The sequence below is a fragment of the Protomyctophum parallelum genome, assembly GCF_964188405.1.
Source record: "Protomyctophum parallelum genome assembly, chromosome: 12".
NCBI classification, from domain to species: domain Eukaryota; kingdom Metazoa; phylum Chordata; class Actinopteri; order Myctophiformes; family Myctophidae; genus Protomyctophum; species Protomyctophum parallelum.
The window spans coordinates 14,905,269-14,922,541 of record NC_139712.1 but is presented as its reverse complement, the minus strand read 5'-3'; the positions used below and the strand labels follow the sequence as shown (position 1 = coordinate 14,922,541).

At 42.4% G+C, this 17,273-nt stretch overlaps 1 protein-coding gene across 7 annotated transcripts in view; it reads right to left on the bottom strand.

Annotated features, from left to right (window-relative positions):
- Window positions 1-11,933: 11,933 nt before the first annotated feature.
- tfap2a (transcription factor AP-2 alpha) overlaps window positions 11,934-17,273 on the bottom strand; it is a gene marked incomplete at its 5' end in the record, with an annotated part of 12,166 nt that continues 6,826 nt past the window's right edge. For all 7 annotated transcript variants that reach the window (XM_083778507.1, XM_083778508.1, XM_083778509.1 and 4 more), the window contains 3 exons: window positions 11,934-13,494; window positions 14,645-14,786; window positions 16,481-16,599. In XM_083778507.1, the coding sequence (XP_083634633.1) occupies window positions 13,209-13,494; window positions 14,645-14,786; window positions 16,481-16,599 (547 nt within the window). In that variant the 3' untranslated portion in view covers window positions 11,934-13,208. The remainder of the gene's footprint in view (window positions 13,495-14,644; window positions 14,787-16,480; window positions 16,600-17,273) is intronic.

Below are 17,273 nucleotides of genomic sequence, written 5' to 3'. Positions count from 1 at the left end.
AGACCTGCCACTGTGAAGCTCCGGCGTTCATCCCCAACCCTTTAGCCGGAGCCGCTGTGGTGTTCATTTAGGTGATTACTGAGGGACGATTGAGCTCGTTTTGTGTGCCCTGCTGCACTTTGTGTGCGTGCACGCCACGGCAGAGGTTAACCCCTATACCCCAATATACTTTGTTGTGCGTCAATAGCAAAATAATTGCCGATCTACAAGCTATATACGTGTCGCAACACAGTGTGTTGTAACACACCTACGTAGTTCGTCAGATGTTTGTCTATCTTCACAGAATGTTTGTCTATTTTCGCCCACGCTGGGCAAAACCTGCAACTGAGTTGTCTAACCGCAGGTATACCGCCAACGGTCTGTTTACATTCCTCGTGCATGAATCCTTTGTTGTGATTGGTTGAAAAAGACCGTTTCCAGGGGAAGTGGATACAACGGAAGTACCGCCCTAAAGACACTCTGCATTAGGTCGTTGCCAGGCTTTTCTCTCCTCGAGATGAGAAAAACCTGGAAACTAGGCAAATTAACCGCACCCAACTGATCTCCCTGGCATTAGTCTGTAGTTGTAGTTATGGCAAGTCAGTTTGGTGTGTATAGGGGCCATTTCTATTGCTAATTCACAATAGCCTGCAAGCACATTTTCTCGTTTGCGATATATATTTTGTATTTTCTGACTTTGTTTTACTCACGCTAGCTGAGCGACAATTTCAAATGACGGACAGGATATACAGTAGTAGATTAAGTAGAACCTTAAAGTATATATTCCATAACCACTACAGACAAATCTGTTTGACACGGTGACAATGTTGCCACATTGTAATGAATGATTTGGCCTTGAGGGCCTTTCTCATGTCAGACTCTGCCTATTGTGACCACAGCATAACCATTGGCCTAGCTTCTGTTTCCTATAGGCTAATAAGGCTAACCAGTCAGCCAATTTTCCCCCTGAAGCAAGTTTCTTTTCTGGTTTGATTATAGGGTCATTTTAAAATGTACTTAAGCGTTTGATTGATTGTGTGTTATTTGAAAAAAAATGATAATGAAAAATAAAACATTGTGTTGCCTTGGTGCTCACAAGACCTATATAGCCTATATAGCCTATACTTCCAACATGCTTGTGGAATAATTAGTATTTCTTTCAATCTAAAGCCCAATATATTATAATACTAAATGCTATGAAAACAAGCCTTCATTAAATGAGGTTTGGATATACATTTAACGTGAAACTGGAATATAATTTAATTTGTATATTGGAAGTGAGCCTACTGGGGTGGGTGCATGGGGCCGTTCTGAAAGAGAACCAAGCTGCAGTAACTGCCTGGGGTTTGGCCCTCGTCAGAGGCCCCAGGGTTGATCCTAATCTTCAGCTACCGCTTGCGTTGGGACTGCATGGAGGTGGAGCACAGGGGGTTCAGGGTAGAGCCAAGCCCAGGCCTGACCCACTTTTCTGGGGTTCCTGACAGAAGGCAGCTGGGAGGGTGCTGGGAGCTCACGTCAACACCAGCTCCTGTAATCTGCCCCAGCATGTGACAATCATGACAAAACATGATGACACGACCGACCACAGCACTCTCTCTCTCTCTGTCTCTCTCTCTCTCTCCTCTGTTCACTGCCCGGACCGGACATCTAAAGCCCAAGACAATGTTGTCCCACTGATTATGGCATTTTAGTGCCAACTGGCACTGGAGAGACTAGATGTTTGTGATGTTTGCAAAGTTTATTTGGAGAGGTTGAGTTTTTTGGCACACAGCTATAGCATTACAAGACGGTCAAATATAGTACACACCTAACCAGAGGATAAAGGTTATGAAGAGAAAGAGATAAATGGGTAATTAAAAAGACTTTACTGATGTATATGTTTTGTATTGTTTTCAATGGACGTTACAGTACACTATGCTGGAAACACAGCGTGACGACAAGGTTCTGAGTGTCTATATTCTGAGAGCATTCATGTTTTTATCTGGTCACAGATAGTTGGAATATTTTCTACATTGGATGTTTGGATGAGCGTTTTAGAGGGTGCCTTTCAGCTGGGAAAATCATTTTGGTGGTACATCATAGGACCTTAGTCCTGAAACTTTTACAACCATTTTGAAAATGGCCTCTTCCATTTACCACAGTTATAGAAGCCATGTCTGGACCCTTGCACAGAGAGAGAGAGAGAGAGAGAGAGAGAGAGAGAGAGAAAGAGAAGCTGCACATCTGACAATCCACTGGCATGAAAGTGAGCCCCTCAAGCTAACAAATTCAGAGAGAAAATTACAGTTTTGCGCGTTTGTGTCAATATGCATGTCAAAAGGTAATTGGGAAATTGTTCTGCAATGTCAAGTCCTGTTGGCAGTGTTTAGCCTGTGGTAAGATCAAAACCATTTCTTCACAGACTCTGAGAGACCAGACCATGCACTGCACTATATGTGTTTCTCTCTCTCTCTCTCTCTCTGCTCTCGTCCTTTAAGCTAATAGTCTGCATGTCCATATGTCGTAAAAAGTTATTATGTGTTATTATCAGCCGCACTCAAAAGATCCACTGCAAATGGCGGTGAAATTTAAAGTAGTACTCATGCTCTGTCATAAACAATTACAGTTTTGATGTCAAGTGCATTTTCAAGATCATCCATTTAGTTAACAAGTGGCCTTAGTTATGGACTAATTAAGTAAAGCTTCAAGCTTCATGGACATTGTTAAATACTCTAAGCAAAGCATAAAACCCATCATTGTTAGCTTTGAGTCAAATCGTGCGTTTTCACAGTGAATTTTGCATCATTTGGGGGGAGACAATCTGGTTTGGGGTGGATGGGAAAATGCATCCTGCATTGCATCAAATGATGCAAGTATTGATGAGGATTCACATTAAAAGGTATTAAGCACAGTGAAAATGAAAGCACTGTAGGGAGTGGTAGATCATGGAGAGACAGCAATAGGCCTAATGGTAATTATTTCACAACAGAATTAACATGAGATCAACCAGGCCTTACCATGCAGGGTCCCATGCATGATCAGTAGCTCCAGATGAAGCATCAAGCATGCATGGATGAATGACTTAAGTGACATAAAACAATGAAATAAAACACTAGCATTATGAAGAACATCATGCGATCCCAATGTAAATAAGAATAAGAATGGTGTTCACGGCACTAACAGTACGTTTTAACAGCGGGCGACGGCCAGACGGATTTTCCGGAAGTGCATTATTTGTCAATGGGACCCAGAAACGACTGGCAATAGCTGCGATAGCAGGTGAACGGGCGATGGTCGAAAAGTGGGTAGGAGGAACGTCAGCCGAAAATATGAAAATAATTTTGGGCGATGTCGTCCGGCGATAGTGGACGATAGCCAATGAAATTGAAGTGTTGCTCGCCGTTGTTAAAACACACCGTTACGGTACGTAGTTTAATAGAAGGAAACTCTGGCCCGTGTACAAACTAGTGCCGATGTACACACGGTAGTGTTCATTTCCCATAGTGGCTATGGAGCGTGTACTGTGCCGACTACATTTTGTCAACGGGGGCAGCAGAGAGCCATAGTCTAGCCTACTCCAGATACGCTCCAGCCTGATAGAGCTTAATACAACCTACTAGATAATAATAATATTAATAATAATAGTGATTATTATATTATTATCATTATAATTAACATTTTAGAAGCATAGGTTATTTTTCAGTATTGATAATAGGCTACAAAATAAAATAAAACTTGACAAGGGACTTACAAATATATTTATTCAGCAACGTTAACAACTTCACAATATTGAACGCTTAATGTTCCAAAGGCCATAATGGTTTTCTTTGTCCTTATGTGCAACATGGGATAAGTAAAGGACATCACTGGCACTTCGCATTGGACTATAAGCATCATGATGTCATGTCCTACTTTGTAACTTTGTATAGGCCTATTAGGCCTAGCCTATAGGCTAGTATCTATATTTTAATATCTTATCTTATCTTATTTTATCTTTTTATTTTTGTCGCACAGCTGAGCAAAGGATCAAGTCACAAACACATGCAGTAGCTATACTCTCGTATGACTGAGGTATCGAAAACAAATCTTAAATCTGTCCCAGTAGGGCTATATATGAGGCTGTATTGGTTGAGCATTTAATTAATAAAAACGTCAACTTGCAAACTTGAACTTGAGTAGCCTATACTTTTTGGGCCCTCTCTATTGGAAATCGTTTTCAGCACAATATGAATGAACGCCATGAGACATGAACATTAATTGGTAATAGGTATAGGCCTACTATTTGCATATATCCTAGTGTACTGTACCCGCGTCCCGTCCCGTATATAGAGTAGACCTACAGCAGGGACAATTGCATGGGTTGACTTATAGTTTGACACGTGAATGATTCATTCAATATAGCTCTTTTTTGATATGTCAATCCGTTTATTTTGTTCTTTCCATCAGTCAAAATCACGATAGATACAAGTATAAACGCTGCACAAAAAAAAAAAAAAAAACTCTGAACGCCAACATGAGCAACATATGGGCGCGTTCGGAAATACCACACCGGAGCACACTCGCCTATTAGTTTGCATTGCACAGTGGGCTCAGTGCGCTATTTCCGAACGCGCCCATAGTGTTGCCTGCCTATATCGCACACCTGCGTGCCATCACCCACTGTCCACTGACAGGAAATAATGGTTACCAGAACAACCAACAACCACCCTTTCTCATAACTGATTGACATATAGCGTTATCATTAGGGCCACGTCGTTCATTTATATAAACAAAACAAAATAAACATGCAGTTTGTGCAATTTGGTGCAATTTGGCTCCAACACATTTAATTGAAGGCAGCAGCATTGTGGCTTCCGCTTCCCTCATACTGTCTTGTGAATTTACTGTCATGCCATCTTATACGCGTCTCAATCTTCCTCTGCACTTTTCATTTGTATCCCATCGAGCAATAATAATAATAATAATAATAATAATGTATATAGGCAATTTCCTCATGATATGATCTGGTATTTCAAAGCCAATAACACAAGTAAACTATCATCCCCGCATTTGATTTCCTCATGGTCCCTTTTACCAGCAGCCCTGCAGCCCCCCCCCCCCCCCCCCTGTCAACACACACCACTTCGAAAAACAAATCTTGGGCTATATTTTAGGAAACGAAACGAATAGGGGGGAAATGGACAAAAAAATAATATAAATAAATAAATACATTTAAATTGGGCTGGACTGGAGGTCTGGAGGGAGGACAGGACACAACATTAATGTTTTTGCATCCAGCTATACATGAAATGGGTCACAGATTCACAATAAAGACCTAATTCCCTTTAAACCACTTGAACCCGAGCGACAAATAACATAGGCCTATAAATTAAGCTCGCATGCATTGCAAAGTGCGCAGTAGGCTACCAACTCAGATCCAGTGTGTTGAAGGGATGGAATGGATAAATAAATAGATAACGAACGAACGCTAACCCGAAAGTTAGTGGCAAATATGAAGAATAAAAATAAAGGATGCGAATGATGGGGGGAGAGAGGGGGATTCGGGCGGGGGTGGAGGGGGTGAGTTGATTAGGTCGGGAGTGAAAGCTGCTGCTGCCTTTTGCACACACACACACACACACACACACACACACACACACACACACACACACACACACACACACACACACACACACACACACACACACACACACACACACACACACACACACACAGAGAGAGAGTAAAGTCCTTTATCATGGGGAGGCACTGACGTTGCCCGGAGCTATTGCTCGCCTGGAGCAAAGTGCTAGGATAGCAAAAGGGATTCTATCATCTAACTTCATAATAACGCCGGCGTTCGCCACAGCTGCGCGGTGACCCTTTTGTGATGGAACAGATAGCTTGCAAGATGAAATACTGTTCTTCTTCGGTGTGAAATTATCATGTCTATTAATTCAGTCAGACATCAGCGGCTTTCCTTCCCCCCCCCCCCCCTTTTCTCCTCTCTCTCTCTCTTCCCTCTGCCTCTCTTCCCCCATCATGCATGCTCTAATACTGGGGATTCTCTCATTCCATTTCTTATCCGTGGAAATATGCGATTTCCTAGTAAATGGTCCCATTTTACTAGAGTAATTTTTCATCGTTGATTCACAGAAAATAAGGCCATTCTATATGCTGTTTGGGCGTAGAGAGGAGAGGACAATCTGTAACAAAACATACGATGTCTTCTTCATATCTTTTTCTCACATATAGGTTGATTCATCACAGAAAAAACTGGGAATATGGTTCACCATATTCTCCACATAAATTGATTGAACAATGCAGTAGGCCTATACCTTTTCTAGGTTACAGGTTCGGGCTACAATTCAAGCATGACTGTTATAGAACTATATATTTTAGTTGAAAATCGGCTATTTTAATTGCATTATATTCTTGGGAAAATGTTGCCCGACATTGGGCCCTGCAACTCTTGCGTGCGTGCGTGCGTGCGTGTGCAGGTGTACGCTCGAGAATGCGCATGCCCATTTGGATGGATTAAGATAGGCCTATTTGCTGCATCATCATCATCATCATCATCATCATCATCATTATTATTATTACTTGCCAAGCAGAGCGTATAAAAGTATTGTGGTCGGCTGGACCAATAGTGTTATGTATGGCATGGTATTTTGGTCCCTAAGCCTAATTGGCTGTTGATGGTGACGTAATTAAGATATGTTTAAATGTTGGGTGGTTAAAAGGTAACGTATTTTATGTATGTGCATGTACTGTTATGTTTGTCGGTATAAGAATGGTGGTCCCTAAGGTCAATAAGGGTCTAAAAGATTAAAGAACAGCAGTTGTAAAGACATTAGTTATAGTAGCAGTTGGCACGCTCTGCTTGCGCACAAGTATAGACCATTATATGGCCTATACTTGTGTACAAGGTGCAAGTTACTTGGCACCTCGGCAGATTGCATTTCTAGTTATTATTATTATGCAGTTATTATGTAATAACAAGTATTGTTTTTGTTGTCGTTATCGTTGTTATTCGGCCTAGGGAATTGCTTTGCTTAAGGCTGCATGCCTATAGCCATATGTCAGGGTGCATGAATGGCCTTTTGCTCATTTCCTTGAATAAATTTTTATATAGGCTATATTTTTGGGGGGCCTTGAATGAACAGAGGTCTGTTCAGCCAATGACAAACATATAAATGCTGCATATCATATGACAGTCACAGTGAGTGACTTCTATAAAACGTGGACACAGTCCGACACACCACCACCACCACATCCCAGCTGTAATCACTGCACATGCAACCGACTGCCAACTGTCAATCTTAACGAAAGATACTCTCCGGTGACCAACATGATCACCCACCCAACAATGGTCAGACATGTGCTATCCCTATCCATATAGACACACACACACACACACACACACACACACACACACACACACACACACACACACACACACACACACACACACACACACACACACACACAGAGAGAGAGAGAGAGAGAGAGAGAGAGAGGGGGGGGGGGGGACAAAAACGTAAATAAACAGGCACGTGACAGCGAAAATAAATAAAACATTTTAGGATGCTGCTTTGCTTACGAAGCGTGAAGACGTTTTGGTTAAACGCTCATTTGTGTCATCTGAAAAGTCTGGGGTTTTGTCGGTTTGACAATGAGGGGGTGAGGGGGGTGAGAGAGAGAGAGAGAGAGAGAGAGAGAGAGAGAGAGAGACCTTAAAAAAAGAGTTGATTGAAATGGCGTGTGCCTGGCTGACGGGAGCCAGCGAGGGACAAAGCCCTACGCAGCCATGGCCACTCGAGCAATTATTCCTCCACGCTGCATTTGGATTAGTGCAATGGAAAGAAGCATATGTTTTGCCCCGGGCGACACTCCCCCCGGCTGGCTTCAGAGAATGCAGAGAGAGAGGGGGGGGGGGGGGGTAACTGAAACTAGAATATGAGTGAGCAGCATTAGCCGTGAGGAGAAACATTATAACACAATTTTAATCCGCTCTCACTTTCCCCCACATATATTTGGGCTACACAAGTCTGTGAAATACACCCCAGTGACTGGACAACAGTGATTTATTTGGAATGATTTGTGACGCACAATCAGGCTTGCAATGCCCCTCGTTCAAGCATGTATAGGCCGTGTGTGTGTGTGTGTGTGTGTGTGTGTGTGTGTGTGTGTGTGTGTGTGTGTGTGTGTGTGTGTGTGTGTGTGTGTGTGTGTGTGTGTGTGTGTGTGTGTGTGTGTGTGTGTGTGTGTGTGTGTGTGTGTGTGTGTGTGTGTGTGTGTGTGTGTGTCTGTGTGGTGGCCTCTCCCCGTACTTGCAGATGTCAACTCTGTGCTAATCAAACACCTATCATTTTTCTGAATGGCCCATATTGCGGTCCAGTTATTGAGCTCCCGGCTTCGCTCCCACAGTCCACTCAAGACTTTGTTTATTCAAAGTCAGTTAATGTTTTCTAATCGATTACGTGATGTCTCAAGTAATCAAGGGCGATTTGGTGAAGTCATTGACCTCTCTTGGCTTGTTGGGCCCCGGCTTGAATAGTAGGTATAGGCTAATGCCCAAAGGGGGTCAGTCAGTCGCAGGCGGGGGTCCGGATTTCCTAAATGACGGCTGATGTCAGACTTGAGGACAATTAGCCATTTTGCGCTTCAATGCAAACTTCAAAATCACATAATTCGATTGCACCGATCACCATATCAGATGTCATAGAGGAAAACCCTGCTTAACCTCCACGCCACTCGCTGTTAAACCCATAATGTGGAATATGTCAGAATTAGAAAACGATGTGATAAGATTGACACGATGAGACGATTAGCTTAATTGACGAAGTCAACGAAGACGAATATATTTTACACATTATTGCGCCAATAAATCAAGTACGCGTATATATTTTCTGTAGGATGCATCATTTCCATGCATCACATCACACCACATCCAACCACCGCCAATTCGCATTAAGATGTCATGCCATGCCACACAAAGTTTACCAGCAAGTGGAGATTTATTTCCACTATACTAAGACAACTGACAGTTGACAGTATAGGCCTATCCGCTTAAATGTCAAGAGGACATCTGGGCTTGAATCGAATTCACGTCACACCAAACAGCCTAATATCGGCTGCATGCAGGCCATGCAGTCACAGTGAATATTAAATCTAGGCCTTGTATCATAGCTGTTGCCCTAAATCCTCCCAGGCAAGCAAACTCCAAGGTATAGCTGCCTGCAAGCGTTACGGTGCAGACTTCTGCACATAGTGACGGTGCTGCTAGAGGCTAATTAGGCCATGCCTGGTAAAAAGAAAAAAGAAAAGAAAAAGGACGAGTCGATGTTATGGTCGACAGAAGACACTCAATTCACGAAGCAATATGGCTCAACAGCATCAGCTAAATACTTTCTGACTGCATAAACATGGGCTGATTGCGAGTGAGTCCTTTAAAATGCCTGGTATAAACGCACTCCTGCGCCGATTGTTATATAGGTCTATATAACATTCATGGTTGTTGTAGTTATATAAATATAACAACAATATAAATATCCTTCTCTATGTTTCCCAAGGTGTATTCCACCAGACTATAACAACAGGCGCACTTATTAATTACTATAGGTTACAGGAATCAGCTGTAATTGGTTTAGTTGAGACAAGCAGCGGTTATGGATTGAATTAGCCAAATTCAGTTGGGTATTGCTGTACTGGCTCTTCAAATTTCGGGCCTCTTCGTTTTTTGCAAATTACTTTAGCTGTGAGGCATTATGCAAAAACCAGCTCTACCTGTTTCAGATTAAATGGGGTAAAATTGCAATTTCGTATTAAAAATTAATGCAAATTATAGGCCAGTATCAGTGTAGACAAACGAAAAACAATGGGATTTGGACTTACAACCCCAAATCCATCACATATATAAACAAACGCAATTACAGGCCTCGCGATCCTCTCTCTCAACCTATATAGCAAGATATAGGTCTAACAAGCTTTCGGCATGCACCATTGTAACAGATACCACTATTTCTAATGCTTTCGTTTCGCATTCAAAACATGCTTTCATTCAGCCAAAACCCGCTACATTTATTATTAAATAACATTAGCATTAATGACACATGTGAGAGGGGGGCTTCCCGTTTCCCTAATACCAATGAATGCTCCTTTAATACGATTGTTTTCCTTTAAAGTGACTATTTATGCTATTTCTTCCCCCACCACATCCACCAGCAGTAGCAGGCGCGGGTATATACTCTATCCCCTTTATGAGTGAGCTATTGTGCCTGAGGACAGGATCCCACACACAATCTGAGGACTGAGCCAACAAAAACAGGGCCTGACAGACAATGCTTCGCTTCACCTGCTCCGCACCGTGCATCGCAATTATGCCAAGGACATGTACAGTTAGGCTTCATTCACTCTCTCACTCTCTCTCTCTCTCTCTCTCTCTCTCTCTCTCTCTCTCTCTCTCTCTCTCTCTCTCTCTCTCTCTCTCTCTCTCTCTCTCTCTCTCTCTCTCTCTCTCTCCCTCTCTCTCAAAACAACCGCCTCAGAATTAAAGCACGCACGGCTGTCTGCCGGGACCGAAAAATCATGCAGATGATAAATATGGCCGCTAGTTTGAGTTATGGGAGATTGGAGAGACACACGCACGCACACGCGCACACAACACAGACACACACACACACACACACACACACACACACACACACACACACACACACACACACACACACACACACACACACACACACACACACACACACACACACACACACACACACACACACACACACACACACACACACACACACACACACACACACACACACACACAAGAGGAGGAGGAGGAGGGGGTTGGTCGCTCAGGACTCCATCTCCCAGTGTCAGTGTTACAATATTTTAAACTGCATGGCTACCAGACAGTGAAATAGGGAGAGAGAGAGAGAGAGAGAGAGAGAGAGAGAGAGAGAGAGAGAGAGAGAGAGAGAGAGAGAGAGAAACAATAGCAAGATGCATATATATATCAACAAACTGATTCATGCTCCAGACGAGATATTCCGAGCTTGCATGGTGCCACGCCATCAATACACAATCACACTCACTCAGTTCAGTTATGCAATGGGGTCGCTCTCTGCACCTCTGCACGCAAAATATTGCTAAGCCACCATCTGATATATGGCGTCACGTGCCATATAGCCAACGTGAGCGTTTCTATATTAGTCCGTCCACCACATACTCCAAATAGCCTACATACACACATGTGTGAACAAAAAAGAATGTCAACGTAACTAAAGATTGCAAAATATCATTTGAAAATCCCCCCGCGCGCTACAAATTGCATTGCAGAGCGCGCCTGTAATAGTGAACATGCAACGACTGATCATTGATTACAGAGCGAGGCGAACAGCAAATATTTAACGCCTGTCTTTGAACAAGGCTCGCGCATGCACACAATATCGTGACAGAGAACCAATAGCATCACGATTCACAATCAAACATTATAGCCTGCACACACACACACATGCACACACACACACACACACACACACACACACACACACACACACACACACACACACACACACACACACACACACACACACACACACACACGTCTGTGTGTATTAAATAGTCCATCTCACTGATTTTTAAAGAACGGTTTAGCTTCAGGGCTGGCGCTGCACACTTCAGCCGCAAAATGTATATATGCATTGTTTTGTGTCGTTTGGCCTGCAAAACCCCTCTGTTTCGTTTGCAAACGACCCTGCGCTCTAAACTATGGAGTTTAAAGTCAGATAGATTCTTTTTTATTATACGTGAGGGGAAACAATGAGTTCAGCTGCTTATTGCATGGACCAATCGTCAGGGGAGGCTTAAACTCAATTACTGTAACCGTACTGAATAGGGAAAAAACTGCAGAGAACAAAAATACACCCCAGCGTATCAGCCAGTGAATAAAAAATTAAAACGTATGAATAAAAATCGACATGAAGCGTATCAAATATTTATTTTTTTCTGGGCAACAAAGGACTATAATACATTGACAGGCATGGGAACTATTGCCAGCACATGTCTATACAATACAGCTAAAACCGCCTCCAATTTTTGGACATATCGGACATAAGATTTCAGGTGGTCCCAAAGAATGTTTCTGAATGTCTTCAAACAAATATATAAAAAAAAGACAGGTTTCCATTTATTGCTTTCATGGTGCTTCGAGGAGAGAACAGGAGATGAAACGTATTCTGATTGGCACAACACATAAAAGCTTGTATAAAAACAAGAAAATAGAAACACAAAAACAGTTGAGTCAGGGTCTCATTTATGCTCTTTTTCAATTAAAAAAAACTGAATAAGGATGATATATATAGAGAGAAATTGAAGTTTATTTCTATTAAATTTGTTCACTTGCTTCAATGTTGCCTCGACATGCTACAAGAGGGCTCAGTTGAAATATCCCATAGAAAAAAATACCCCAAACTTCTGTTTTTCTAAGAACCATAAAATCACATGAAGAACTAACCGAATATTCAAACCCACTAAAACAGGAGGCACCAGATAAATAAAAAAAAGAGAAGTTTCAACAGACGCACCATATGTACAATTCCCATTAAATTACACATAAATAAATATATACATACATGAACACCGATTCCCTTATAACCGCGAATCGTGTTGAAATTCAAAAGTTCAAGTTGGTCGCTTGGAGAGAAGTGACGAGAGAGTAGCCTACAACTTAAGTCATGACATGGAACTCTGGATTTTCTCTTTTTTTGTGTGGTTTTTCAAGTTTATTATTCACAATACTGATAAGAATTCATCCTCTTTTTTCTTTTTTTGTCACGGCTACAATCGTAAAATTGAGATATAAGGAAGGATCGCTGGATTTCAGTCCGTTTCGTTGCAGCTCATGATAAAAAATAAAGGGGAGTAGACATTAAAAAGTCCTCTGGGTGAAGGAAGACACCTTTCCCTCTCCACCTGGAGCTGTGCAGCTTCTCTCGTTTCTGGTTCTTTTCTTTGTCTTTTCTTATCATTTCATATCTTTTTTTCTTTCTTTTTTTAATATGGAGGGAGTGGAAGAAGATTCTTGCGTCGTTTCCCCGTGAATCCAAAGTGGAACGACGTAGTAAAAACAAACATGTAAAATCGCGCGCGATCAGGAAGTGGCACGTTTAACTTGATCAATAGTATTTATAAGGTATTTATAATATTTATATCGGGTAGGTTGGTCGACAGGGGGACCCGCGGCCTTTGGCAGGTGCATGAAATCACTTTCTGTGCTTCTCATCCTTGTCGCCTTTAGTGCCGTTATCTGAGTGACCGTTCGGATTGTTGTTGAGGTACATTTTGTCCATGGCTTTGATCGCCTCGGTCAAATAGTTCTGGAGGGCTGTGAGGGCCGCGCACATGGCCGGGGTCCCGAATCCGTGAGAAATTAGACTGAAATGGGTCAAGCAGCTCTGAATCCCCGGTTCAAGAATAGGCTGTGGCCGTGAATTCCCCAGCGGCGTTCGGTCCTGGGAAAGCAGGTCTGTGAATTCTTTGCAGATTTGCCTAAAAAAAAAGAGAAAAAAAGGAGGAGACAACGATCGTGTTAATTACCAATCAAGAACGTCAAAAAATGTCCAGCAGCTGCATGTGATGAGGCGCCTTCTGATAAACAGACCCTTGACTTATTGGGTCAAACTAGTCCAATCCGTGGTGTAATAATTAACAGCTGTTTGATTATAGACGTCCATCATCAATATTGCATGCATGGTGAGTGGGGGGGGGGGCATGCCTTGCAAGCTTCTGCAAAGAGGAACTCCCATGTTTCAGACTATATATGAATTACGAAAATAAATAAAAAGTCTATCTTCAAGAACCGCGGGAGTTTGGCGTTGGAGCTGTGTCATGTGTCAGTGTCGATGAAAACAAGGAGCAAACAAAATGGTTGCGTGTTGTTGAAGGCAAGCAAGCCTGTTCAAACGACACCACTAATAACACTATATAGGCTATTATTAAGCTATATATACACACACTGTGTTATGCCACACTCGGTGGCATAACACACACTGCGCGTGCGCGCACACACGCGCGCACCCACGCGCGCACACACACACACCATGCTTACATAAGAGGTCCAAAAAATGCTGAATGAAATGCATATTTAGAAGTGCTGTGAAATAGGCTAACCTTTATGGGAGTGTGTGGGATCTAGAAAGTGGAGGGTCACACTCAGAGTGGCGAGAGTGACAGTTTTATCAATGCCTTCATATCACAAGATATAAGAACAAAATGGCTACACCTTCATCAATGCGTTTGTTTGTTTGTTTGTTTGTTTGTTTAGTTTAAACTGAAATAAAATATAACAAAGCAAGCCCATGCAGTATTTAATTAAGTAGGCCTACATTTTCTGACATAAATGCATGTGTTTTATTTGGCATGTGATATAGGCTATCATTACATGTCTATATCAACAAATTACTTTTCAGATTTTTTTTAAATTATTGTGTGTGTGTGTGTGTGTGTGTGTGTGTGTGTGTGTGTGTGTGTGTGTGTGTGTGTGTGTGTGTGTGTGTGTGTGTGTGTGTGTGTGTGTGTGTGTGTGTGTGTGTGTGTGTGTGTGTGTGTGTGTTGTGGGCTGTCACACAAGTAAACACATAGCAGCACTGATCATGGATCCACTTTGGGTGACACAGTGAAATGGGATAATAGCACTTACTTCGTTGCCAATAGCATGTTTTTTCTTTGGACTTGTTCATTTGGGTCGGAATGCTGACGGTTTACATATTCAGCTACTGCCTTGGCTGGAAACTCGGTCTCGCATACGTAACCAAAATCCCTGGCAAGATGCACTGCTTCGCCTGAGAAAGAAAATAAAATAAAAAACATGCCCGATTGAGTGTGCTGAATGAGTGTGTTTGTGTAATATGTTTCGCTCAAAACTGCACATGGTGACATCTAATATAGATCAATTAACACTTCCCTAATTAACACTTAATTAACTGACAAACGAGCCCAGGTCCAAAGTGGTGCCACTGGGTTTGACCCTGCAGACAGTATATATAGCCCATAGGCCTATAATAAGCACCTGTTTACCGCCCCAACAATCGGGCTTAATAACAACAAAACCGCAGGCAAGTTACACACGTCATCATATAGCCTAGGCCTACCGTGAGAACGGTTAAAATATGGGGGGAGAAACATGTTTTCATATGCGGATATGAAATATCAGAAGGGGGCGTCATGCTTAACACCATGACATTGATTACCAATGCCCACACATTACTGACAGTCCAGCAGATCACAACGGCATAGGGAAGCAATTTTAAAAGGCTAGGAGTTAAATCCGGGTCCCCCCTTTTTTTCTCTCTCTCTTTTTTTTTTTTTTTTTACAGACTTCAGCCATGAGAATCGCAGGTTCATTCCACCGAGAGTATAGGCTAGTCTGAGCTAGCTCTAGACTCTCTCTGTTGATTTGTTCAAGTCTTTGGTTTTAATTTCCTGAAACAGTTGGGTTTTTACTGCGGGGCTTCCTGCCCATAAGCCTCCACTCCGGAAGAACGCATGCGCCAATTAGCATCAAAGCTGCAGTCCGGTAAACTCGTTTCCATAAAATGGAGCGGATCATAAATAATAACAGCACGTTCAGAAACGCCAGTGTCCCCTCCGCTAAACAACCTCTAGTGTCTTCAGGCCACCTACTATACCCCGTGCAGGCCTCTCGCCAACCACCTTATCCTTAACAATCATACATTTCTTCAGGCTCATTACAAATACAGCACCAAATTTCAATGAAGCATTCGGTCCTCGTCTGCAATAATGATTAACTGGGACCAATGAACCATCACAGGCTTTCACCTTTTAAAACCCACGGCACAACCAAATACCACTGCACTGAATAATAAGGTTCAACTTTGCAAGCTAAATGGATTTATCCAGTACCAGTATAGCGAAGAAAGGCATCCTTGCAACCACATTATAATTGACTAATTTATTCTTTAATGGGCCCGCAACAAATATAGCTCCTCAATAGGTCAGCATGCCCTTTGTATATGCAAAAGAAATATCCACTGTCTGAAAAGCCACGACATATACACGACTATTAATAGCTGTATTAATGTTGCCATTAAACCATATCAGGCCCAACAATAATGTCGAAAACAATAAGGAGTTAATCAATCAAATAATATCTTCACCCATGAGGTGGAAAAAATACAGTCCAATAAGCAAGCAACACACTCAGTAATTAACTCGATGCCAGCACAAATGCACTGAGCATAAACTAGGCCAACCATGGACCTGCAAGTGTCGTAAAACGATGCAGCCGATGCTGCAAAGCCACAAGAAGAATGATCAGCTCCATTCTTTTCTCTCCAAACACACATAGCCTATCCTTCATGCATTATTACTTGCTGAGGCAAAGTCAGTCCAAATTACACGGATGAGCGCCTATATTATGCTGATTTTGGGCGGGCGCCCCCGTTAGAGGCACCTGCTATTGCAGGAGCCGCAAAACCCAAGTCGGTGGTTTTAACAACCATGCACGCCAACTTACCTTCGACTAGTGACGTCAGCAGGGTAACGTTCGCTGCCTTGCGTCTACCTGCGGGTAGATTCAATCCGATTTTATCCAGTTTCTCCCTTAAGGATCTGCCTCCATTCTTAGACTTTGCCCTGTGACAACAAAAAGAGAAATTAAATTAATATCTGGTGCAGAAATTCCCATTGGCCTATATCTCCATGAACTTGCATATGTTATGCCTTTTGGATAGGTGGACATTTAGGGACAACTATATGGCACAAAACAATTGATTTGATTTGGGTACTTTTTTCTGTAAATCGAGCATGAATAAAAGTTTAAAAGAGCATCATCCCATCAGACCCATATTCATCAGCAGACATGTGCAACATTAATAAATAAACGAAATCTACTTGGCTGTCTATATTATAGCAGGCCTACTCTACAGCACTTCAATAGACTGTTCACCAGAGACCAATGTTTTCATGCGTAATGCTTTCACTGGGCCTATACAGTGCCGAGGTTGAAACAGACTAGGCCTACATTAATTTGGGGGCTGGTGCACATCGACACTGAGAGAGAGAGGGAGGGGGAATGGTGGGGAGAGCGAAATTCAGTGCGAGAAGTTAATATGGAATTTAACAGACCTCTCCTGCTTTAAATGCAGGAGCTAGGTGTCATGGTTGGTCGATTTTAATTATTCTTGGTACAGAGAAGAGAGGGGGGGAGAAAATGAGAGGAGTAGGGCTATAGAGAGAGAGAGAGAGAGAGAGAGAGAGAGAGAGAGAGAGAGAGAGAGAGAGAGAGAGAGAGAGAGAATGTAATGTTT